At 47.6% G+C, this 12,889-nt stretch overlaps 1 protein-coding gene across 1 annotated transcript in view; it reads left to right on the forward strand.

Moving 5' to 3' along the window:
* The window catches only part of ANO2 (anoctamin 2, calcium activated chloride channel), a 173,319-nt gene that overhangs the window by 143,075 nt on the left and 17,355 nt on the right, over positions 1–12,889 (forward strand). Inside the window, exons 12-14 of the mRNA XM_008576439.1 lie at positions 8,969–9,121; positions 9,450–9,502; positions 11,482–11,663. Coding sequence (XP_008574661.1) covers positions 8,969–9,121; positions 9,450–9,502; positions 11,482–11,663 — 388 coding nt within the window. The remainder of the gene's footprint in view (positions 1–8,968; positions 9,122–9,449; positions 9,503–11,481; positions 11,664–12,889) is intronic.

Raw genomic sequence — 12,889 nt, forward strand, 5'->3', positions numbered from 1 at the left:
GTACCCTGGTCTTAGAAGTAAAAGCCCCCTGCACATCTGTCACCACTTATCTTCAGATGATCACTGTAGGGCAGAGTGAGCAATGTCTCTCCTTCCCATGTCCCATCCCAGGATGCCAGGTGAGACCTGGGTGCGAATCCAGCTTAGTGAGGCTTTGGACACATTGTATCAGCTCTTTAAGCCTCATTTCTTCCTTGATGTTATGGGCATTAGACCAGATGATGAGATTTTCCCTGCAGTGATGCACCCTGCTGGTCTGTGGTCAAAACCGATTGTGCAATGTGTCACAAGCACTGCTACTACTATTTTAGAAATATAAGGTGTAATGGAGTCAACGTCACTCTTGCTTTCTTGGATTCCTAGACGTTTTTTTGAGTGGGAGAGCTAGGAAAACTTCAGCAGGTACAAATGCAAGTGAATGGTGCAGTAATCATTTTTTATTGAGTGCCTTGACAAGAACAAAGAGTTTTAAGCCACTGGGCCAGGTGGCCTCGAGGGTCCCTTCCAGTGCTGGTGTCTGAGTTCACACATGCCAGCTAAACAATGAACCTAGACGCCAAGCAGCTCAGGGGGTGATATGAGTTGCTTAAGGCCACCCCAATGGCTCGTTAGTGGAACTGAGGCTGGAGTCCCTTTCCAGAGCATTCCACATGAGAACTTCATCAGGACCTATAAGAACTTGGGCTTCAGTGGACCAATAGGGTGGAGCGAGTTTACCTCTTTTCTTCCCAACTGGCTAGACCTCCCCGACTCCAGAAAGGCCCTTGTCTTGGACTTTGAGCAGAAGTGAGAGCAGTGAAACTAAAGCTGCCCTCTCCCTCTGGTGTGCCTGACACGGCGACCCCAGCCCGGCTCTCAGCTGTCAGCTCCTCGCCTGTGATCCCCAGGACCACCCATGCAGACAGGAAGTGCGCTGAGCCCACTCTGAGCCTGTCAGTTGTCATGATAGGGCAGGTCTTCAGTAGAGGGAGGCACCAGGGAGAGATGTATTATATTTACATCTTTCTAAATTGAGCTGGAACCGGGGGGCCCAGGGCCCAGCAGGCATGGGGGAGGGGCCGTGAGGTGATGGAAGCTGGGGGCGGGCCTGGGGAGGGGGCGCTGGAGGAGGGAGCCGCCTCGAGGCCGGAGTGGTTGTGGGACAGGCTGGCTCCAGACAAAGAGAAACCTGAGCGTGAGGGATTAAGTTGGAACAACCTGTGAGAGAAGCAGTCAGCTTTCGAGGGAATCTCCAATATCAAGCCCTTTTCCTGAAGAGCTTACGAGGAAAGACTTCAGGGTAGTCTCCCATCCCCCACCTCTGAGGGAGGGAAGGAATCCTGGCCCAGGAGCAGGCCACGACATTAATCATCAGTGTCCCCAACCCCAAAATGGGGCTTCAAAGCTCTCCCGCTGCAGCTCCTTACGGCCCGGTTGTGGGGTTTTCCTCTGGGCCTGACGGGAGGAAACTCTTCGGTTGCTCTGAGAGCTGCGCGCTGAGTCCTCCGGACAGTTGCGGCGGTTAGACTTTTCCCCTAGAGTGGAATTCGGCAGAAAAACGTAGACCTGGACTTAATCCTATGAGAGGAGTTTAGTTACAAGTTCCAAAAGAATCTCTTGATCAAGTTTTATTGCCATTTTATCCAGTTAAATAATCATTCTTTCTCACCTGACGACCGATGGCCTAGGTTCGTGGTATCCCTGTAAGGGGAATGCTGTCCTCCTGAGAGCAGGTCTCCTGTGGCGATGCAAATTAATGAGCTTGTAAAATTATCTGGGTAGTTCAGGCAAAATATCCCATGTGTTAGTCCACTATTGATAATGCTTTATAACAAATGCCCCCAAAGTCTCAGCAACTTGCAACTGAGAGTGAAAATAAGGAATAGGAGAAAGAGCTGGCTCTGGAGATTACTGACTGTCCCACTTTGGAAATGATCAGGTGAAAGTGGCCACTTATTGAAGTAAAATGGACTGAAGATTCAGATCGAGGGATGACTTAGGTAACAGCCAAAATTCTTCCCAACTCTGTGATTCTTTGGTTGTGGATGCTAGGGACCACCCTGGGTAGTTTCCAAATTTTCAACAGAGGATGGAGGTAAGTGATGAGATATTCCAGAATATCTTCAAAACCATCAGCACTGAAGCCGACACGTGCTGTCATACAGAACTCCAAGTGTCTGTGCTACAGGCCAGTGGCTCCCAGAACCAGGAAGTTCCTTTCCTTGAGCCATCCTGTTCATACAAACTGAGTCATTCCACTGGATAAGCAGGCACCTGCTATCCTCTCCAAGTGGCATTTAAACACAATTGAGGCACTATCAGGGTCTAGTTCCAGCATTTCTGGGAGGTAGGCTGAGACCCAGGTCATTTCTCTCCTCTTGCTTCTGAGACACACATTGCTTGACATTGTCAGTACTAGGGGTCCGTCCCCTATGCCCACTTGAGAAAAAGGCTAGAGTGTATCTGGATGCTACACCCCGCAGTGTACTACAGAAGGCTCCCGGTATACAGAGATGCTTAGTCGGTGCTTGAGACATGAATGAGTGAATGAGGGAAGGAAGGAATGGAAGGCAGTCTTTTAGGTTAAACCTTATGGGGAACGAAACAGCCTTCCCATTCCTTCTCTTGCTCTAACAACCAGGAAGCTCAGAGAGAACTTTCTTGCTCAACCATAGTGGCACTATGGGTCCCCAGAGTTTGCAGATTTGTTTCACTCTCCTTTTTGTGCTCTTTATTTCCTTTTTTTCTTAAATTCCATAGACCCAATTGTATTTTCATTCTGTTGACTTTGTCACAGCCTTTTGGGAAGTGGTAGAAGAAAAGGAATGAAGGAAGGAAGGTCCTCAGTAATGATTTGTTGCTTGGGGACTTTGCAGTCATGACTGGCATCCTAGCACTTCCGCCTCACTCAGTGCGCGACCACAGGCCAAGTGGCTGCGTGGGAGGATGGATGGGTGGATGGGAGGAAGGATGGGCGAATAACTAGCCTTACACCCTCACCTCGCAGGTGGAGAGAGTAAACAAGAGTGAGAAAGCCAGTCCGTTCATTTGTTCGTTCAGTAAACACTTACCGGAAATTTACCAGTCTATTCTCTAGGAAATGAATCAGTAGATCTCACCAACTGGATCCCCCTAGTTTTGTTGTGGGGTGGGGGAAAAAGTGGGAACTGAGTCTCCTTTAAGCACAAAGAAATGAAATAAGTCAAAGCCACATGTTCCTTGCCGATCTGTCCCCATGCTGCGTTGATCCGCATGCAGTCAACTCAGTATTTAAGCTGTTGCTTCATGCTTGTTCCTTCCTGTTGTGACTTCTCAGGATTTCTGAATTGAGCATGAGCCATCGTATAAACCCCAGGTGACTCCATGTAGATTGAAAGGGAATTCCACTGACTGCCTTTTAAATTTGTTCATGAGTTTGGGTCAGTAGATTTGCAGGAAAGACCTTGACTTCTAACCATACGGCAAACCTTCACATGCGTCTTTTACCTGTGCTTCAAGCTGAGCCTCCACAGGTCGCTGGTGAGAGCGAGGTGCTCCTCAGCACTCTGCTGATGTTGTCATTATTGTTCTAAGTCCATGACGCCGTCCAGGTTCCTTTACATCTCCGTCTTCCTCATTGCATGCTCTGAGCTCTTAGAGGCGTGACACAGTAATCTACTCAGCTTTGTTTTCTAGCAGTAAGCGTTGGTGTCCAGTATGTAGAATGTGCTCAATCAATGCTTGTTGAGTAAATAAATGAATGAGTGAGTGAATGGTGCGTGATGGACACTACAAACTCCCTTAGATTTCTGTAAAGCCTTCTACTGTTTGCCTAAGCAACTAGGGCCCATGCGAAGATCTAGTTCAAGCCCTTTCTTCTTGCTGTTTCTTTCTGCTCACACGGTCAGTCGACACCTGCAATTCTTCCTATGCTGGACACTGTCAGTGCAGGGCACAGTTGGCTTCCCTTGCCCTCAGGAGAAGGGGATCACTGGGCACAGCCTTAAAATATGGGCTGGTGATAAAAAAACCAGTTATGATTCTTAAGCAGACTGTGTTGCTTTCACTAACCTGTAGAAAGTTTTAAAACCACTGTAATAATTTTTATTAGAATTGGACTTCCCTAACTGTTTATACTCCAGCTTTCTTCAGGCTTCTGTAGGGACACAGCACTGAGAATTGCTGTGTGGAGGTGTTAATACTCCCCGTCTCCATCTCTTGTCACCATCACTAAGTACAATGCTTTCAGCTCACACATTTTAGTTTTCTGCCTCTTTTGTGTGTGTGCATTTCACAGCTTGTGAAAATAAGCTCATATTTATGAAACAGTAACCTTTGAGCACCTGCTGTATGGTAGGCACCACAAAAGATGGTGAGGACTCGGAAGAGAATCAAATGTGGAGCCTGGTCTCAAGGGCCTAACCACCTAGAGGGCAGGTCAGATAAGCAGAGTGGCGCGTGCAAGGCATCATGGGAGTGAGCGTGTAGACAGGCCTGGTGCCCGGTTCTGCCTGGATGAGCTGGTGGGGAACAGAGGAGAGTCTTTACAGAGAAGGTGAAGTTTGAGTTCATCCTGCAAGACGGATAGTAATTTACTCAGCAGATGAATAGTCATTCACTCAGCAGAAGAGAAGGAAAATTACAGACAGTAGTGCTATGTACCAAGGCTCAGAAATGTAGAAAACATGATAAGTTTAGAGAAGAACAAATTGTTTTGGAATGGTTGGAAAGCAGGCAGAATTGATTTCCAAAACACTAGCTAAATATCAGCCCTGAGCAGAGAACACGGGCGGGGAGGAAATGAGTCTGGAAAATAAGTTAGGGTCAGATTATAAAGGGCCTTAATTGCCAGGCCAAGGGTCTGGACTTTATTTTGTGTGTGTGTGTGCATGCACACACGCACTCATGCACACATGTGCACTCACACCCACACACAGTATGCGAAGCAATATTTTCACTGAAAAATTTTAAATAAATGAGTGGAAAAGTCAGGTTTTTTTCCACCAGCCCTGGCCAGTCCATTCTATTCTACCTGCCGTGCTATTTCTCTTCTCTAGCAGATTGTCCTGGAATGTCCTTGCTGGCTGCTGTCTTGTTTAGTTTAACCCACTCCTCCTTGTTATTTTAACCTAAGCCCAGGTACCCACCCATGATTTTAATTGTCTCCAGCATCAGGCAGTGTAGGACTGGTGGTTAGTTTGATAGGTCCCTGGCTGTGGGGGTGCGGGAGGAGAAAACCAGTGGGGTTTGTGCCCAGGAGTATTTCCAGTCTTTGTTCTTCCAACTCAGCATTTCTGGAGCGCTTCACAGCAGGCTTTGCAAAGGTTTAGTTGAAAATCAACTTGTGGATTCCTCCCTAATTGGCTTGGCCTGGTTTCATCTGTTATTGGTCAGGCCAACCTGTCCCCTATTATGCAGCGCATGGAAGATTTCCGGTGTTGCTCTTACCCTAATGGAGGCTTGCTGGTTTTAGAAACAAATCATCGTGGTGTTGGTAAAGGCCGGTATCATTGTGTCCTCTGAAGTGAACCCAGGAGGACTCCTATCTGATACAACATTTTATACCTTTGACTGAAAAGAACAATTCTTGGATTTGGCATTTGCATGCTAGAGGGTTATGGTTTCATATATTTTTCTCCCCAAGATAAAACAAAGCTTCCTATTTGTTTCTGCCTCCTTGGATTGAATCCTGGAGAGGCTGAGGATACCCTGTACAAGGAGGCAATAGCTGTAGCAATGGGACATCTGCAGAGGGGAGCTTTTCTTGCCCCAGGATACCCTGGAGTAACATCAGGGGAGGGGACAGGCGTATCCTGTCATTTCAGGTCCAGTGTCACTGGCCTCTGATTAGTCCACTGTTTTGAAGTTGTCCAGTGCTGAACACATAGACTTACGTGGCAAGGGGAAGGAGATGAGATGTTTTGTTACAGGATCAGGATAATTAATGGGAACTGTTAGAGAATATCGGGACAGCACTGGAAGATATTTGCATTGACAGAAGAGGGACAACAGATAGCCTGTGTCTAGAGAGTTCGAGAAGATGAAAAAAGCAAACTGTCAGGGCAGCCCTAGAGGACAGCGTTCATGCGTGCCTCTCGCGTTCATAGGAAAGACAGAAGGGTAAGGGGACAGTCCCATTTTTCCTGCACTCCTGGAAGGATGCTGTATTTCCAAGCACTGTGTACACGAGCATGGTGAGGGCATGCTATGTACATTTGCAGTCACTCAGAAGAAAACTGCCCTTTCCCTCCCCATCGGTCTCCTTGCCAAACCTTTGCTGAGTGAGGCTTTGGAGAGTTTACACAGTTCTGCTGGAGGAAATCACTTATGATAAGAACATTTGCCCTGTTGAACTGAGCTCATTAGAATCAAGAAGACCAACTTAGAACTCCATAAAGAAAGAAGCATCCGAATATACTTAAATACAGGCGTGCATTTTACAGGTTTTAGAAAACTAGTCTAACATCTGTTTTGCTTTCCTTGTTAATTCCATCCCCCTCACCCCCTCTGCCCTTACCCCCATCCCTGACTCCAAAGTGAATTCCTCAGCAAAGCCTCTTTAAAAGATGCGGTAGACCCTGCATTTTGAACTGGCTTCAGAGCTTGTTTTTGAAGATTTCTCCACCCCACCCCCAGTCCCCGTCAGCCAGCCAGCTAGCCAGGCAGTCATTCCAAGCTCCCAACCTGGCAAATCTGTACCTTCTGGTGCAAGTGTCTTGTCACTGAATGGCACCTGCCAGTCTCCTAGAGCCTGTCGACTCCATTGGGCCTCAAGGACGATGGCAGTGGACAGGGTTGTATCAGCACAAGCAGTGACCCACAGCTGTGGGCTGAGCAAACTGCCAAATCAAAAGCAGTTGGGCTGGGTAAAATTCCATGCATGTTCTCTTTCTGGAAACTTCTATTGTGGTTAGTCTTAGCCCTCTGTTTTTTACTTTGGGTCCTGATTTTTAATTCTTTTTTTGAATATCCTAGAATCTTAAAGCTTGTCTAAGAGAATGAGAGTCACAGCATCACAGCAAGTCAGAGCTAGAGGGAATTTGAAACAGTCCCTTCAGTTTATTAATGAAAGTGCCAATGCCCATTGAAACACAGAGGCTTGGCCAGAGACATAGGCTAGTTAGAAACACCCGGGTCAACAAATTGGGTCTCCTGACTCTCATTCAGGGCTTAAATTTTAAATTTGTATCTGTTTAGCATATACAGTATACATTACAGTCTTCTATACATTGGTATTTACTCCAATAAGAATAAAATTACACATAATAGGTAACATTTATTGAGCAATTAAGTGTCAGACATTGTTCTAAGCATATTATGTATGCAATATCTTTTATCCTTGTGAGAACCCTATTAGGTGAGAGTTATTAGTATTCTCAAGGTACAATTGAAGTAACTGAGGCACAGAGACGTTTAAGAACTTGCCCTTAGTATGTTGGAAAATCCTCTTAGTCTGTGACTTTCCTGGGACTCAGGATCAGCAAATATGTACTGAGCCCCTAGAGTGGATGGAGCCCTTGCCTTTCCAGTGGGAATAAAGACACATGAGTAGCTCAGTCACAGCAGAACATGACAGTGTCTATAACTGAGGCTGAACACAGGATGGTGGGGGTCAGAGGAGGGGGTATTGGGCTTCACCAAGGAAGTGGCACTTGGGTGGTTTGGGGGATGCATAGTGGTTTGTCAGCTGGAGGACGGCTGCTTGCACAGTGAGTGGAAGGACCTAGTGTGTCAGGGAGACATCAGGAGAGAGAGTTTCAGAGGGCTGGAAGGCAGGAGCACCACCATTGTGGGGGATGTTGGGAGATGAGGCTGGAGAGGCAGGTTGGGACAGATTGGTAAGGAGCTTGGATTATATTCAGTGCACAGAAGGGAGCCCACAGAAATTATGAGTATGTAGGTGACAGGCTCAGATCACAGGGGCTGCGGCTGAGCAGACTATAGAAGCCCGGAAGAGCAGTGACAGGGAAACCAGTCGGGAGGTGTTGCCACGGTCCAGGTAGGGCCTCAGCCTCTGATGGTCATCAGATTGGCACAGGCCGCCCCTGAGCCCTGGCCCATGCAGCTTCCGTGACGTGGAATGCTCTCTTTTGTTCAGTCTTCCTGGAACCCGTGGCCCATCTTTCATGACTGTGCTTAGGTGTTCCACGTGGAGACTTCAGATTGAGCTTTCCCTCCTTTGGGTCTCCTCTGTCTCTGGCACATTATTCTTTCTCTCCTGGCACACGTGAAGCCTCATTGCACATCTTTGTGGACATTTTCTCTCCCCCTCCCAAACCCAGCTCCTCGAAGGCAGGACTAGACCTTTGCCTCCTTAAATACTTAGCACAGTGCCTGACATTTAGTGAGCGCTCAATGAATGTGTGATGAATGAATAAGCTTTCTAAACAAAGGCAGTAACTACAGATACGGAAAGAAGAGTCCAAACTGGGGAGGTGGTTTTATAAATTCCATTAAGGATTGGAAAACTATGGCCTATGGGCCAAATCCAGCCCACTTTATTTACTGCTTTTGTAAATAAAGTTTTATTGGAACACAGCCAGGCCTGTTTGTTATGCTTTGTCTTTAGCTGCTTTTGCTCCACAGTGGCAGAGTTGAGTCATTGTAACAAGACCATATGGCTCTCAAATGCAAAAATATTTACTGTCTGGCCCTTTGCTGAGAAGGTCTGCCAGCCCCTGAGTCAGATGGACAGTAGCAGTGGCTGGAGGCGAAGGGTGATGGGGAGGAAGGAGTGGGGACTTCTCCTTGTCTCCTATCTCCCCACTGTGCCTGATTCAAAGCTTTGCTCCTGGGGGATGACACTGACCGGCAGGCCTGCAGGTATTGAGAAGGAAACACCTGCGTATGTGGTGCAGGATTTTCCTGGGAAGATTTCCAGGGAGACCAAGAGACCAGTGTGGAAATGGGTCCATGTAGGAAGAAAGGCGAGGGGCTGTAGCTGCAAGCCAGAATTTGTCCAGCTCCTGCTTCTCCCTGGCGAAGCTTCTCATGCTCTTCTCTCTCCCAGTCATCCAGTTTGGTTTTGTCACCCTCTTTGTGGCCTCCTTTCCTTTGGCACCTTTGTTTGCCCTCCTCAACAATGTCATTGAAGTGCGGCTGGATGCAAAGAAGTTTGTGACAGAGCTAAGAAGGCCAGATGCTGTGAGAACCAAAGACATCGGTATGTCTGCCACTTACAGGCCATGGCAGGGCCCTCTCCCCGCCTCCCTCCCCTGTTTCCTGCCACCACCCTAACCTCTTCATCCCTCTGACTTTCTATCCTCATGTCCTCGGGCACAGGGAGGCCCTCAGAGGTCACAGTACCCACCCCCCTTGTCTCCTGAGCTTCCCAACAGCGGGGCACCTAAGCCTTCCCAGACTAGCCATCCCTGGGGGGACTGACAAACCTCCCCTGGGAACTTACCTGCAGAACGTCACCCTGGGCTGCAGCATTGTCATCACGGGGCCAAGGGTGGGAGTAAGCCGGACACCTCTTTTCTGTCTTACAGGAATTTGGTTTGACATCCTCTCTGGAATCGGCAAGTTCTCTGTTATCATCAATGTAAGTGCTTGTGTTCATGACGCCCTGCTCTGTGGGAAGGGCTTCCAGGGTAGCTGAGGTCTTCAAAGCAGGAAAGTGGCCCTGGTTACCATGCAGCACGTTCCATTTGGGGATTTATTTAAGGCAGGCCCCGGTTGACAGTGTGTACCCGCCCTGTCACTGCAGCCACGCAACTTCACTTTTAATTTCACTGAGAGAAAGAAAGGTGATCACCCAACAGAGTGCACACCTTGTCCTGAAGAGTCAAAATCAGATCTGTCCTCAGAGCCAAGAATAATGTGGAAAGAATTCCACATATCTAGCCATCTCCTTCCTTTCCTTTTCTACGGAGCTAAACAATACCTGGAGCATTGCCCAGGCTGCAATTCCTAATTACGGTTCCTCTGAGTTGTTAATGCAAAGTCTTAATTATCCCCATAGCCTTTGGCATGTGGAGGTTAAGGAGGGACACAGAAGAAGAGGGGCCCTACCTGTTGCGACCTCTTGAACTGCCTTGCCAGACATGTCCACGTTTCAGAGGACATCCTGCTGGGTCCAGGCCAACATCTCCTTTTCTTTTGCGTTCTGTACCTGCGGTGGCCATTCAGGGTCTCCTGTCCCAACACCCAAGAAAATATCAGCCAGCTCAGTGCACGCCAAGAAAGCCACAGCCCTCTTTCCCTTGTGAGAGAAACATTGATTCTGGCTCTGACCTGGTTCCCTACTAAGAACACATAAAATAGCTGGAGAAGGGTGAGAAGCAGCAGAGAGAATCGGCCCACTGCATTTGGAGTGTTTGATGTAGGCAGCATCAAACACTGAGGCTTAGAAAGAAAGTGCAATTTGGAAAACAGATCAGCAGTTACTTTGGAGTTGTGTCTACTAGAAGAGAGGCCCTGAGTATTAACCACTTCCCATGGACAGAACAGGACACAAGGTTTCACCTCCCTGGCCTCTCTAAGACTTGTTTACTTATCCGTAAAATGGGAGGTAATAATAATACCCACCAAATAGGATCATCCTGGAAATTAAGCGGGATGATGAGAGGACACATAACAAGTGCCCAGTAAGCTGTAGCTGGGGTTACTACGAGTGTGTAATTCATTCTCAAATATGGTTATGGCTGTCCATGCTCACGTATACATTTAGAAAATAATATCTAAACTACATTTTTTAAAGGGCTTTAATTGTTGGTGCAGAATACAGTATAAACACCTGCCAAAAAGATTAAGATTTTCTTTGCAGAAAGTACCTCCACATTCAAACATGCAATCATTCATTTGTCATTTGCTTTGTTCTATAGACATTTATGGAGCACTTAGATGTGCCAGATGCTGTGCTGGGTGTGTGTGGCTCCATCTAACAGGACCTACACTTTTCTCCTCTGTGTCTCACTTTTCCTAAAGAAAGTGGGTAACAGAAAAAATCCCATTACATGATGTGCTACAAAGTGTCGAGAGATAATGGTCAAGTTGAGGAAACTGCGAAATCATATTCCCAGTATTCCTGGCTTTCTGGTGTTACTCAGGGGCAGATGTACATGGCCATTTAATTTCCTCGCCTATTGCACTTAAGTGACACTGTCATCACTATAGGTAATTTTTTTAAAAAAGTCTTGTATTTTGTTTTGGCTTGGCCAACATCAGTGTCAATTCTATTATCTGAGAGATGAATTAATCCTCTAGCACCAAATGGTCCAGACTGGCTTAGCATCCTTAGGCCTTAGGCCTTCGCATCCTGCTGCAGCGGTTGTAATTCACTCTCTTGACAGCTGCTGCCTGGTGGATTTACTTACACATAGAAGGACGGAAAAGCCAGGCAAGTCAGCTGCGTGAGCTTAGGGACAGGGACCTGTGCATGCTGCAGGTGAGTCTGTGGTCAGACAGAGCAGGCCCTCCTAATGGAGAGCCTAGGAGAGGATAGTCCCTTGGTCAGAGAGACCCTATGCCATGTGGACAGCACCCATCCCGACTCCTCAGTGCTACGGTTCTGTCCCTCAGGCTTTTGTCATCGCCATCACCTCCGACTTCATCCCGCGACTCGTGTACCAGTACTCCTACAGCCACAATGGGACTCTGCATGGCTTTGTCAACCACACCCTGTCCTTTTTCAATGTCAGCCAGCTGAAGGAGGGAACGCAGCCGGAAAGCTCGCAGTTCGGCCAGGAGGTTCAGTTCTGCAGGTAAAGTCACGTTTAAGAGGAGGTGGCAGAGGACCTGAAGCAGTCGTCCAAATAATTGTCTGGATGACCTGGAATTGCACCATTCTCCCTTCTCTTTGCCTCCTGCCCACCCTCCGTCAGTCGTTGCACATCAGTTTGGTGAGTCAGCACGTATTAATCGAGCACCTTTTGCTGGACACCATGGAGCAGACAAAGAACTATATAACCTTGTCCTCACCATCAAGGGGTTTAGGGTCTGGCTGGGAAGAAAACAAGCAGAGCAGACAGGAAATAGCAGGTGATTCAGTGATCATATGTAGCGTGGACTGTGGGCACTGCGGGTGTTTGGAGGAGAGGGAGCTTACTGGGGACTAGAGTGGAAAGGGTAGGCTTGCTGGAGGGGCTGCGAGGAGTTGTGGGGCAGGAAGGGAGAGCATTCCACATGGGAAGTCAGCACGGGCAAAGCCATGGGGGTGGGGATGAATTTGGGGTGTTGGATAAGGGCAAGGTGATGTACTTAGCAAGGAGAGCACTGGGGAGATAATAATGGGGAATAATACAGGAAATACGATACATGTAGAAACTCCTAGGATATATAAGCCAAAATGTTGAATTTGAATAGTTAGGGTGAAGTTTGTAGTGGGGAGACCTGAAATCAGGAATTTCATGAGGTGCAATAGGAAGACACTGGTGTTTTTGGTGTCAGGGAATGATGGATAAAGGGCAGGTGTAGGAAAATTGATCCGGTCTGAGAGAGGAGGATGGACTAGAGCTGGGAGAACCCAGGCAGGGCAGCTGAGCTGCTGCACCATTGAGACAGGAGCCGTGCCGGGCACACTCCAGGCTCGTGCGAGGAATGAAGATGCCGGGAGAAGATGAGCTCTTTCATGTGATGTATCGCTAAGTTGGTGACAATAGACAAAGGAGACAGCAGCTGAGTTAAGGGCGTTGTCAAAGTCTGGGCTGAAGTCAGAGGACTGGAAATTGTGGTTTCATTGACTAGAAATGGGAAGCTGCTAAGAGAGTCTAATTTTATGGTACATGTGATGAATTTGATTTCAATCAAGCTGCAATTAAAATGATGGCAAGAAAGGAAATCCAAGGGGTCGTTTTTACCTAACTCCTAGATACACTAAACTGGAACTTCACAGAAGTGATTGAAGTCATTGCCACAGGGGTCACCGAGGCCAAGAAACAGAAAATTCTCTACTATTTGCCCAAGTAGGGCAGATAAAGAGAAGAAGAGC

The sequence above is a fragment of the Galeopterus variegatus genome, unplaced genomic scaffold (genome assembly GCF_000696425.1).
Source record: "Galeopterus variegatus unplaced genomic scaffold, G_variegatus-3.0.2 Scaffold1351, whole genome shotgun sequence".
NCBI classification, from domain to species: domain Eukaryota; kingdom Metazoa; phylum Chordata; class Mammalia; order Dermoptera; family Cynocephalidae; genus Galeopterus; species Galeopterus variegatus.